This window comes from Anolis carolinensis, chromosome 1, assembly GCF_035594765.1.
Source record: "Anolis carolinensis isolate JA03-04 chromosome 1, rAnoCar3.1.pri, whole genome shotgun sequence".
Taxonomy (NCBI): Eukaryota; Metazoa; Chordata; class Lepidosauria; order Squamata; family Dactyloidae; genus Anolis; species Anolis carolinensis.
In genome coordinates, this window is record NC_085841.1 from 184,006,521 (window position 1) to 184,019,997 (window position 13,477).

At 40.6% G+C, this 13,477-nt stretch overlaps 1 protein-coding gene across 1 annotated transcript in view; it reads left to right on the forward strand.

Annotated features, from left to right (window-relative positions):
* Positions 1-13,477, forward strand: part of itgb2 (integrin subunit beta 2) — a 56,593-nt gene that overhangs the window by 15,349 nt on the left and 27,767 nt on the right. The window contains 3 exon segments of the mRNA XM_062961700.1: positions 4,548-4,608; positions 7,094-7,182; positions 11,604-11,784. Coding sequence (XP_062817770.1) covers positions 4,551-4,608; positions 7,094-7,182; positions 11,604-11,784 — 328 coding nt within the window. The 5' untranslated portion in view covers positions 4,548-4,550.

Genomic DNA, 13,477 nt, shown 5'->3' on the forward strand with positions numbered 1-13,477 from the left:
GTGAGACAACATTTCCTGCATCTAAAAGGTGGCTATCTGCTGAGAACTCTGATTTTCTTGTAAAACTCTTATCTCTTTGGGTCTTAACACAATTTGGTCTGCAGAAATGTTCTCCAGCTTTTCCTCTCTCAAGGACTTGGCACACTCTCTACCACGAAGGCCACTTGTCCTATGTTTATACCAGTTTTCCCACTTACCGTGTTTCCCCGAAAATAAGACAGTGTCTTATATTAATTTTTGCTCCCAAAGATCCGCTAGGTCTTATTTTCAGGGGATGTCTTATTTTTCCATGAAGAAGAATTCACATTTATTGTTGAACAAAAAATGAACATTTATTATATACTGTACAGTAGTTGTCACAAACCAACATAACAAGACAAACTGAAACCTATCAAGAATTTCTTGTTACTACCAATATTTCCATGTATAACACTCTATGGTACCAATCCTGAATGCTCTGGTGTTCTGTTCGGCGGGCATGCTTCCAAACAAAAACTTTGCTAGGTCTTACTTTTGGGGGAGGCCTTATATTTAGCAATTCAGCAAAACCTCTACTAGGTCTTATTTTCTGTGGATGTCTTATTTTAGGGGAACCAGGGTATTAGCATTGTTCTTCTTCCACGCATAACCTCCATCATAATGAGCCATATAGCCCCGTTTATCCTTGTTGTAGCAACTTTAGTCTCACCCTGTCCTGGGCTCCTTGCAGCACTTTGTCATACTGTCACTTTAACTGCAGCCATAATTGGTATCCTCACGAAGACCACAGCGATTGATAAGGTGATGTGACCCACGACAATGTCAAAATATATCTGAAAGCAATAAACTCAGCTATGGCATGGCTTCTCATTCTAATCTAACCTATTGCTGATTTCAATAGTTTCCTCAAACCCACTATCCATTATTTCAACACCTGTTGCAATTTTTGTTGCTCATTGCTGTAGTTCACTTTTCAACTTTGTCCTTCCTGATAGCAGCCTCTTTCAGAATTTTGTTTCACAAACAGATCTGTGTCAAAAGGAATAGTTACTTCTGGCTGGAGCTGGTTACAGGGAACACATAACTCCACAGTTGAAACAGCTTCATTGGCTACTAAAATTGTGTTTTAGACACAATTCAACATGATGGTTGTGACTCATGAAGCCCTATATGACTTGGATCCAGCCTGTCTGAAAAGCTATATCTCCAAGTTTTAAGATGACGCTATAGGTTATTTGGCACTGCTCTGAGTTCAGATTGTTGTTTTATATACTAGTGGTTTTATTTTGTATTGTACTGTCTGTTTATTTTATGCGTTGTTTGAGGCACCTTCTACCATATGTAAGCTGCCCTGAATCCATGGATGAGGGGGTCATACTGTATAATCATATTTAAACTGCCGTTATATATTTATATTTATATATTTAATGTGGTTGCTTTTTAAATTACTTAATGTTTGTTTCTCAGTGGTTTTAATAGTATTTGGTTTTATCTCAAATTTGTGAGTTGACTTGGGAGCCATATTGAGAAAATATGAGATATAAATAAATTAAATTAACAAAACTGTGCATCCCTGTCACCCTCTAATTCCTCTGATCCTGGTTGTAATCTTATTACAGGAAATTAAAGATAAAAACAACCTTCCTAGTTGCTACTGTGGCTGCAGTTCCTCATTCCCCAAAGTATTAACTTTTTCGTATTGATAAGTTTTTAAAAATACTCATAACATTAGTAAAATAGTAAGAACAAAGTATATCTGGATTTGTATTTTAGCAATAGCATACTCACCCAAATAAATCTATCATTTCCCACCAAACTATAAGGTCAAAATAGTTTCTGTAACTTTGATAGATGTTCAACTAACACCATTCAAGCCTTGCCTTTTATGGTCATTTCCCCTCCTCTCTTTTAGTCACTTTCACAATCACATCACAGGGCTGGCATACTCTGTTGCTATATTTGGCTAGCGTCTGCCAAATTTACCACTGGAGAAGGGATACTTCTGCTCTTAATGTTTCCCAGATATCTATACAATCAAGGTCCTAAAAAAAAGTATGAACCACTGATCCTTTTTCCCTAGCTTAAAACAAGAAATGAGTTGTGATTCCAAAGCAATCATTACCCTTTCTTCTACTGCCTGCTTTCTTGCCTGTATTTCCCCTCAGTCAACTATATTGATGCCTGAAATGTCCAAAATGCTCACATCAATCATTATATTGATTATTTATTTCCACAGTCCTCAAAACAGCCAAAATTAAGACGAAATCCAGTAGTGTTTGCAACATACTATTGTGATGCATTCTATATGAGAAGTTAACTTTCTCAACACAAAGACCACATGTCTGGTTATGAGATCTTTATTAGTAGTAGACTGTGTCTGTCACCAACTCAAGTTCACCAGTTACCCTCATGACCTCCTACAAAGTAGTGGCTTTAGCTAGATTACAACCATAATTCTTCTCAAAGTATTGTCCTTTATCAAAAATAACTGAATTTCAGAAGGTAAATGTGAAAGCACTTATAAGAGCGAGTGCACACATGCATGAAAACCTGGATTCACATTAGTTGGGATTCTTGCTGTCTTCACAATGTTCCTCCACATCCAGTGGGGATTGAGAAATATCTTTGGTTAAATCAGCTTTGGTCCACTTTGGGCAATATCAGGGTGCGCTACAGAGTTTGCTTGAAATGCTGGACCATTTCACAGCTTCAGGGTAGTGCAGACAGCTGGATCAAGTCCAATTTGGACTAGTCCACTGCCCACGTGGGACACCTCCATCCTCACCATTTCCTTGCACTCATCATTGCTGGGAGAAGGCCTCTGATAAGTTCAAATACGGAGCCTGCAATGGACAGGAGCTCTCAAAGTGATGGTTCAGATGGGCCAATGCAGTCTTGCCCAGTTGGACAATGTGGACGTCAATCTGCCACCACAGCAGTTGTAGCAAAGGGTGTGTGGCAGACTTCAGTGCCAGTCCAAAGCTTTTCTGCTCTAGACTAGCAGCAGATTTACCACCTAGTATAGACTTTCCACATTAATTAGCAGGTTCACTCAACTCCAATGGTTCTCAACCTGTGGGTCCCCAGATGTTTTGGCCTTCAACTCCCAGAAATCCTAACAACTGGTAAACTGGCTGGGATTTCTGAGAGTTGTAGGCCAAAACACCTGGGACCCACAGGTTAAAACACCTGGGACCCACTGCTCTACTGGCAAGTAAACCTATATGAATCAGGTGGGGCTGCTTATACTAGATTCTAACCCACCCCATATGTCGTGCAGAAATCTTGTCTTACCATGAGAAAATGGCATGTAGGTGAACACTTCCCAATCACTTCTGCTTCCAGTTCAACTGCTAAACAAATGGTTGGTTTTTCATCTTAGACGTATTGTAATTTTGAAACCCTGCAAGGAAATCACTTTCTAGCCTTTTGTGGGTTGCTTATCCACTCCTTTGGATAGCGGGAACTGTCAGCCACTGTGCATCATCAGTTCTTTGGAATGCATGGTTTCTTGCGACATCTGCACATAGCTGTTCTCTGAGCACATTTAATATTTCCCCATCGTTCTTGGGGAAGAGAAGGTGATTTAAGCATTTGGAAATGGGCTTCACTCTGGAATAATGGAAGCCCAACAACATAGAATAAAACTTATATTATTATTATTATTATTATTATTATTATTATTATTATTATGAGATTTTTCACCAACAAGAACTCATAGAAGGACACTTGATGAGGTACAGAGGCTAGGAAAGCAAGTAACAGCAGTTTAATCAAATGGCTTTTACTTGGGGAGGGGCATTGGAAGATTTTTTCTTGCTCTGTGTAACAGTTCAAATACATTATGATTATCTGTCATGTGGACTGAGGATACTGGGAATTGAAACCCGACAGCACTTGTGGCGCTGAGATTCCTGGAAGGTTAAAGGATATATTCAAGGTAGATCTCATATCCACAAGCCTTGTATCTCAATTCAAACCCCACAATCCTGACTAATTAGAACAAACAGTAGTTTTCTAGATGCTACTATATCACACTTCCATCAGCTCTAGTCATGATGTCTAATGCTGAGGAATACGGGAGTTGTAGTGCAGCATCTGGAGAGCCACATAAAATGACATGGTGGGTCAGATTTGGCCCTAAAGCCTTGAGTTTTTTACACATTTGTCCTAAAGAAACCATTTCCCCCACGGTGCACATAACTTAAACTGTGGAGATGGGTTCAGTGATTACAGATGTCTTACGACCTCATCAAATGAGCTGATTTGCCCATCATACGCCACTTCCTTGCCCCTTTTGCCAAGGAGCCCATTACATGATGCACATATAATTCCGCCTGGGCTGCGTGATAAAGTGGCAATGAAGCAGTGTACACCCCCACCAAAACAACACAGGATGCTTCCTGTGTTGCCTTTGCTACAATGCGGGGAAGCTGGGTGCTGGGTGCCCCCCCTCCAGTGGGATGGCGCCAGCAATAAATCGGTTCTCCATGCCCCCCCACCAGGACCCCATGGATTCATCACAACTCCAGGTAGTCATTTCATTCTGTATTATTTACATTTCACAGGAGATGCATCCCAAATGCTTGCTTTTGCTATTTGGAGCTGAGCTGCTGTTCCTGGCAACAGGTGAGATGGTACTTGCTGCAATTATGCTGAAACAGTTCAGGTGGATTCTCTTGGTATTATGGAAGGAAGCAGGTTAATGATGACAATTTTGTAGGGGTTCTTTTGAAGCCCATTGAAATAAAATAATGTTAGAGCATTTTAACATTATGTCACATTGTGGTCACCCTGTAGTACTAATCAATGCTGCATCTAGTGATGGAAGAAAATTTGGATATCCCCTTTGGGGAGGATTAACATAGGCAAAGATTGTTGTTTAGTGCCTTCAGATTTATTGTAAGACTAAGGTGATTCCAACATAGGTTGTAGCACCTTAACTTCCTTCTTGTTTACAAGTTCCACTCAGTGCACTTTGCCCAGCTCATTTTATGTTTTTATTGCTGTGTTTTTCATGTGTTTTACAATGATTGTGATTTTTAATGCCTTTTAAATTTATTTGTGTGTTTTTGTATTTGATATTACTGTATGCTGGTTTTATATCTGTAAGCCGCCCCGAGTCCCTCTGGGGAGATGGTGGCGGGGTACAAAAATAAAATTATTATTATTATTATTATTATTATTATTATTATTATTATTATTATTATTATTGGTTCCCTTGGCATGTTTTGTCCCTAGGAAATTTGCCTTTGACTCCCTTCCACAGCTGAATAAAACCCTGCATTATCTGCCTTGAACTGGAATATATGGCAGTGTGGACTCAGATAACTCAGTTCAAAGCAGATATTGTGGGATTTTCTGCCTTCTGGGTTATATGGCTGTGTGGAAGGGCCCTGAGGCCTCTTCTACACTGCCATATAATCCAGATTATCAAATTAGATAATCTGGATTTTATATGACAATGTAGAAAGGCCCTGTAACTCATCCAAAGTAACCCAATTGGTTTGAGTCTTGGTTTGCAGACTTGTAATCCAATGCTCAAACTGCACTGGCCCCCAGGGCCTTTCTACACAGGCACAAAATGCATGAGAAACCAGCATTTTAAGCACCTATGAAAAAAGTTGAGTCAGTGTATTTCTTTCATTTTGATTCTTCCATTTTCATTCTTAGATATTTCTATCTACAAAATTCTAAAAAATATTTTAAGAATTCTTTTTCTTAGAATCAAAGCTTTTTTGTTGTTGGTACTGCAATTAGTGTGCAACTTCCAGTCGATGGCAATTTAAAATCATAGAAATACAATAATTGCAGTACTAAAACAATTCAAATTAGACTATAAGAATAAAATGCAAAAAGATAACAAAAACTCATTAAAATGGTTCAGTATAAACAGTACTGCTGGCCAATGAACCATACTGATCATTTATTCTGTGTTTTATTCTATCTCCATGGGATACTCTTAATAAATAAATAAATAGTATGTGAAATCTAGTCCATCAGGTGTATTTTGCTGAGTGTCTGAATCTGTATTTACTCTAAAATCAGAGTTCTACTTTATTAGTCACGACAGGTTTAGAACCTAGTTGTCACAAAAAATAGCCCTTTCACCATAACTCCACATCACAGCAGAGTATGAGAACTGTGATGCATTTTTCATCCAGTATATATGATCCATTTTAATAATCATGTTTCCCAACTTACAGCAACTCTAAGATGACTCTACAACAGTTTTTTGTGTGTGCAATATTTGTTCAGTTGAGGGGTAATTCTCCCTGCCTCTGGGATTAAAAGAATGGGACTTGCCCAAGGTTGCCCAGTGGGTTTCTATGGCTAATGGGGATTTGAATCCTGGTCTCAAGTTGTAGTCCAGTACTCACTACACCACACTGGCTCTCATATAGGTCAGAGTTAAAGGTTTTCCCTGACGTTAAGTCTAGTCGTGTCCGACTCTGGGGGTTGGCGCTCATCTCCATTTCTAAGCCGAAGAGCTGGCGTTGTTCGTAGACACCTCCAAGGTCATGTGGCCGGCATGACTGCATGGAGCGCCGTTACCTTCCCGACGGAGCGGTACCTATTGGATCTACTCACATTTGCATGTAGGTTGACAGAAGCTGGGGCTAATAGCGGGAATTCACCCCATTCCCTGGATTCGAACTGCTGACCTTTCAGTCAGCAGGATCAGCAGTTTAGCGGTTTAATCTGCTGTGCTGGGTCTTAAGAAAAATGCAGAATTGTGAATGTCCAATGAAAGCAGCCTTTATCTTCCTTCCTTTCCTTCCTACTGTTTCCTCTTACATTTTCACTCTTATGAAGGGCTCTGGAGACTTCAGAAGCTTGCCCACAATAAATGTAGAGTCTGATGTTGTGCTCTGGAATTTTTCTACTGACATAGGTCCCTTCCACATAGCCATATAACCCAGAATAGCAAGGCAGATAATCCATGATATCTGCTCTGAACTGGATTATCTGAGTCCACACTGCCATATAATCCAGTTCAATGTGGATTTTATACAACTGTGTGGAAGAGGCCATAGGAGGTGTTTCTGTAGCTCTACTTTGACACTGATTATTATTAGTCTTAACACTGTTTTTTCTTCTCCTCCTCCTCAAGCACTTTCTCTTGAATGCACCAAGTACAATGTAAAAACATGTCAAGAATGCATCAGATCTAGCCCTGGTTGTGCCTGGTGCAAAAAGCTGGTATGTTTTATTCAATATTGTATTTTACAGCATGATTTTGTGTTCCTTCTGATATTGTTCTTTGTGGATTAGAGCTTTGTGAATGAAGATGATAACTTTTCTTGCTTTCCAGAGAAACTACTGCCAGGGCTGTAGCCGGGGGGCGGGTGGTGGTGGTGGTGGAGTTCAACACCCCCCCCCCCCAAACGTGTCAGGTTAAAAAAAATGGGTTACTCATTAATTTTAATTATGATAGTTAACCAATTTTTAAGTAAACCAGGTTTTTTTTTTAACCTGACACATTTATGGGGCTTTTTAAACTTTTAACCCCACCCCCACCCTAGCTACAGCCCTGACTACTGCCTACTTTAAGTCCCTATTTCTGAAAGACATCTTGTTGTTACTGTTCCAATAATCTCTCTATATTAAAGTTAAAATATGTATGTATGTTTGTACCTGAAATATTCTTACATGGCTTGGTGGATCTAGGCCAAGCTTGGTATACATGCCTTTCATGATCCAAATTTAAATGCTGGCAAGCTTTGAAATAATCCCCACCTCCTTTGGGGGCTAGCCCTCCAAAAACAAAGGAATATGTACATCAGTCAGATGCAACCACCAGAGGGCAACATATAGACACAAAGGCTACCCCAGAAGGAGAGAATACAACTGGAAGAAAGCTAGGGGATCAACAGGGAGATACTGTTTAAATGTCTTTCAGAGAGCCAGAGGATTACCATGGCCGCTGTTGTGGCAGACAAAACACCATCCTCTAGACCAGTGGTTCTCAACCTTCCTAATGCCGTGATTCCTTAATACATTTCCTCATGTTGTGGTGACCCCCAACCATAAAATTATTTTCATTGCTACTTCATAACTGTAATTTTGCTACTGTTGTGAACTGTAATGTAAATATCTGATATGCAAGATTTATTTTTATTCACTGGACCAAATTTGGCACAAATAACCGATACACCCAAATTTGAATACTGGTGGGACTGGGGGGGGGGATTGATTTTGTCATTTGGGAGTTGTAGTTGCTGGGTTTTATAGTTCACCTACAATCAAAGGTGGAGAGCCCTGGTGGTGAAGTGCGTTAAAGTGCTGAGCTGCTGAACTTGCAGACCGAAAAGTCCCAGGTTCAAATCCCGAGAGCGGCTTGAGCGCCCGCTGTTAGCTCCAGCTCCTGCCAACCTAGCAGTTTGAAAACATGCAAATGTGAGTAGATTAATAGGTACCGCTCCGGCGGGAAGGTAACGGCGCTCCATGCAGTCATGCTAGCCACATGACCTTGGAGGTATCTACGGACAACGCTGGCTCTTCGGCTTAGAAATAGAGATGAGCACCAACCCCCAGAGTCAGACATGACTGGACTTAACATCTGGGGAAACCTTTACCTTTACCTTACAATCAAAGAGATTCTGAACTCCTCCAATGCTGGAATTGAACCAGCCTTGGCACACAAAACTCTCATGACCAACAGAAAATACTGGAAGGGTTTGGTGGACATTGACCTTGAGTTTTAGAGTTGTAGTTCACCTACATCCAGAGAGCACTATGGACTCAAACAATGATGGATCTGGTCCAAACCTGGCACAAATACTCAATATGCCAAAATGTGAACACTGATGAAGTTTGGGGGAAATAGACCTTGACATTTGGGAGTTGTAGTTGCTAGGATTTATAGTTTACCTACAATCAAAGAGCCCTTTGAACCCCACCAACAGTAGAATTAGGACAAGCTTCTCACTCAGAACCTCCATGACCAACAGAAAATACTGGGGGGATTTGGGTTCCTAAAACCATCAGAAATATGTGTTTTCTGATGGTCTTTGGCGACCCCTCTGAAACCCCCCTCGTGACCCCCCAGGGGTCCCGACCCCCAGGTTGAGAAATGCTGCTCTAGAAAAAGCTCAGCATGAGACCTATCACAAGGCAAAAAAAAAACACAGCCCTGAGAGACACAGTCAGGACATCCACCGCATAAGAAGGTAAGCAATTTAATTATGATGTATATTGTGAGAAGGTCATATGTTGAGTCTGAGGGCACGTCCAGACAGAGTTAAAATGCGGGACAAATAAGTGGGGCAAAAAATCACAGGACAGCAAGTCCAGACACAGACCTCTCCATCCCAGTAAATGGTCCACCACCGTCCTGACACTTTAGTTTGTAGCAGCCTCCAGTGGCCTAGGGGATAAAAGCCTCGTGATTTGAAGGTTGGGTTGCTGACCTGAAAGCTGCCAAGTTCGAATCCCACCCGGGGAGAGCACGGATGAGCTCCCTCTTTCAGCTCCAACTCCATGCGGGTACATGAGAGAATCCTCCCACAAGGATGGTAAAACATCAAAACATCCGGGCGTCCCCTGGGCAACGTCCTTGCAGACAGCCAATTCTCTCACTCCAGAAGCAACTCCGGTTGCTCCTGACACGAAAAAAAAAAGTTTGTAGCAGACTTACAAATCTGCAAGATGGATGGAGAACATCTGACAGAAGTTTATTTTTTTAAAAAAAATTGATGCTTTGAGATGCATTGGAACTCATATGTGCTCATGAGGATATCTGAATGTACACAGAAACAGATTTCTTATTTTCTCTCTTCATCCTACTATAAATTCAAGTTCTGTTTAAATTCATAAAGAACAGAACAAAGGAATGTTTGCAGAGAGTTCTTAGTTGTAATTGATTTTAATTTGTGCTTCTATTTAACTACCTGTGTGTCCATGGCTCCATTTATTTACAGCCTAGATCAGCTGTTTTGAGTTTTTAAAATGTGGGCATACACTGGAGCAATCCACACCAGGGTATACAAATGAAATCACATGTTTTCATTGACTACAAGAATATACAGTTGTGCAAATATGCACATTTTTCAGTTGAAATCGGGTTTTATGTTTACCTTTTTAACACCTTTTTTCAGTTGTTAATCTGAATCAGCATGCATTTCAATGAAGTATCATTTAGCCAACCCTCCCCTTTTAACCTGGTTTCATCCACGTCTTAGGGCATGTGTGGAAGAGCCCTGAGAGAGTGAGGCTTCCAAGAAAAGGTCAGATCTGGTGGTTTTTAAGTGGATAGACTAAAAAAGGGTATTTGTAATAAATAGCATTCAAAATGCATACATATGCAACACTTGGTACATAAGCTATTACTATATGTGATCTACTCCTTTCAAACTAGTGAAGAAGTAGAAGTAACTGACCTCCTCCTATCTTTGCATGGTTCTTGGCATGGCTTCCGTTCCTACTATTGTTGTGGGTTTGACCAAAACAGCAACTAAATGCCAATCATGACATGAGTAACAAAGTACAGAAGTTGGTTACTGGCTCCATTAAATGTGCAGAAGATGCTGTCAAAGTGCAAATCTGGCAAAGGTGTGACAGAGAGCATCAACCATCAGCTCATGAGATGGGCTGGAGTAGATTTCAAACAGAATAGCATGGCATAAAGAAGTAGTGTGCTAAGGCTCTAGCTTGCACAACAGCCCAGAAGAGGCAACAGGATCTACTACTTATATGGCCCTATTCCCCTTCCCATTGTTGAGACTGACTCAGATGACAAGTAAAAGTAGGAACGGTCATAATTTCCACTGAAAAGAAATGAGTTATGGGCAAAAAAAGTAACAGTTTCATTCTTACAAAAAGTAAATGGGAAAGTGGGGGGAAGACAGAGTTGGACACAAAAAAGACATGGAATAGCTGGCTATCCCACAAGATGGGGGAAAATGGGAGGTAACAGGATAACACGGTTCCCTACGGTTTTCCCTGATTTCCCCATCTAAATGTGATGAGGGGTCTGGGTTTTTGGACAACACAGATACTATAAATATGGCCATGGAGGCCTTATGTTGCCTATGTGCTGGACCTTCCCCATCTCTAATGTAAAGTGTCTGCTCTAAAATGCAACTCTCATTTTCTTGAAAAGTCTAAAAATATTATGCCTTGAATCTGAAAATCATTGGCCACCTGAAATTAGTCTCCAGCTTTTCTTATATTTCTACTGTTTCTCATAACTTTTCCTGTCTGCTGAGTATTCTGTGTCTTTTATCTAAGGATGGAGACAAATTTAAGTATTCTAATGGATTTGCTATTTCAAACTGTTGAAACTTGATGTGATGTGTTTGTCCCTTACAGTCCTAGATAGAACATGAAACCTTCATGACATCAAGTCAAGTCTAATCCTTTTTAAGACTGCAATTCTTTTTCCATCTTAAAACTGATCATTCTGCTCTTATGACTTTGACACCAGTGCAGTTGTTCTCTCTTTCCACTATTACCAACCTAGGATATATGGTACATGTAGGTGTGTGTAGACACTTAATGAGATTTTGCACAATTTAGTGGATTTTTGTTTGGCTCCCAATATTGTCTGACCATGAAAATTTGAAAATTATTCTCGTGGACCAGCGTGGCTTACTTTGTTTTTTGTTTTATATGAATTACAGAATTTCACAAAAGTAGGAGAACCAGATTCTATTCGCTGTGACACCAAGCAACAGCTTCAGCAGAAAGGATGTGAAGGGAACATTGTTTTTCCTGAAAGTGTTGCCAACCCTCAAAATTCTGGTGCATCAAGAGCGAATCGAAACCTTTCTCCTGAACTGGTAGACGCAAGACTGAGAAAAGGTATCCATTTATATTAATCCTTGTGAACACAAGCTGAAACTTGAAGAGGGGAATGCCATGACAGAGTGTGTGTGTGTATATATATATATATGTATGTATGTATGTATGTATGTGTGTGTGTATATATATATATATATATATATATATATATATATATATATATATGGCTTGTCCGATCGATGGAAAAAATGTTTCAATTCTCGTTTCTAAAGTAGGGGGTGCCGGCTCTTCAATATAGAAATTATTTCTTAATTTTTCACCTGAAAATTTCCGAAAATTCGTAATGTTTCTAAAATGTTTCTAAAATGGCGGACACGCATGCGCAATCGCCAAAAAAAAGGAAACTGGGGGGACTTTTCTGCGGGTCTCCCGCCCTCATTTCTTGAGCTATTCTCATCAAATTTGGTACAGTGGGAGAACACATTCCACACTCTTTGCTCAACAAATTGCAGAATGTTTCCTGTCTCCTATGATTTTTGGCGAATTTTCATAACTTTTTATAATACACTATTTTTCAATATTTGAAGAAACCTGTTCCTGGTTTGAAAGTCTTATTTCCTGTTCAATTGGGTTCTTATCACTGTAAAAGTCCCTTTTCTACTTGTGTAGACTTTGGATTAGAAATGCAGCACACGCCAAGCAATGCCTTGACAGGATTGGAACGTCCTTTGGAAACTATAAATTGCCTTTGAACCTTTTGATCAATGGTGCCACTGGCTGACCTTGTGATTGCAAAAATGAAACTCTGGCTGAGGACTTTGGATTAGAAATGCAGCACACGCCAAGCAATGCCTTGACAGGATTGGCAACGTCCTTTGGAAACTATAAATTGCTGTGGACCCTCTATTGAATCAAATCAATGTCTGACTATGTGATTGCAGAAATAAAACTCAGCCCAAGGCTTGGGAATAGAAATGGAGCGTGAGGGAAGCAATGCCTTGGCGGGTGCCCCACGTCCTTTGGAAACTATTTCTTCCAATGTACCCTTTAGGTTTGAAAATAATGTGTGTCTTTGTGATTGCTGCAATAACACTCAGCCCGGGGGCTTGGGATTACAAACGGAGCGGGAGGGAAGCAATGCACTTGCAGGAAACTATTATTTTCAAGTCCCCCCCCCCCTTTCAGGATTGCAAAGAAGGGCTGATGTGTTGATTGCTAAATTCCAAAAAAGAAAACAGAAAGGCAAAAGGTCTCCCTCAGGAGTAGATGGAAAGCACCCCAAGCTCAGCACTAACAGGGACGCAGACGTCCTTTGGAAAAAAAAGTTCCCTAAAGCCAGCCACAGCAAGGACTCTGCCCCAAGCCCCCAGCCAATTTCCCCCCCAAAAAACACAATATCAAACCAGCAACAACAGAAACACTCTGCCCCAGTCACTTAGCCCTCTCTCCCCCAAGCAAGCAAGCAGCTTCCCAGCGCGCGCGAAACACCCTCTCTCCTCAGTATCCCAACCCAGAATGGCTTGGCTCAGTTGGGGAGGGGATTTTTAGAGAGATCCTCCACGTGGACGTGGAGGACGCTAGCCCCCACCTTTTTCAGCCATCGTGGAAGTCTCTGATTGGCCAGGGAGCAGTAGCCATGTTAGGCTGCACTAGGCTCCCATTCATGTTAGGTTGCAGAAACAAAAAAAAATTTAAAAAAATTTTTAAAAAATATTTTTTAAAAATTTTGGAAGGAAAAAATTTAACGAAAATT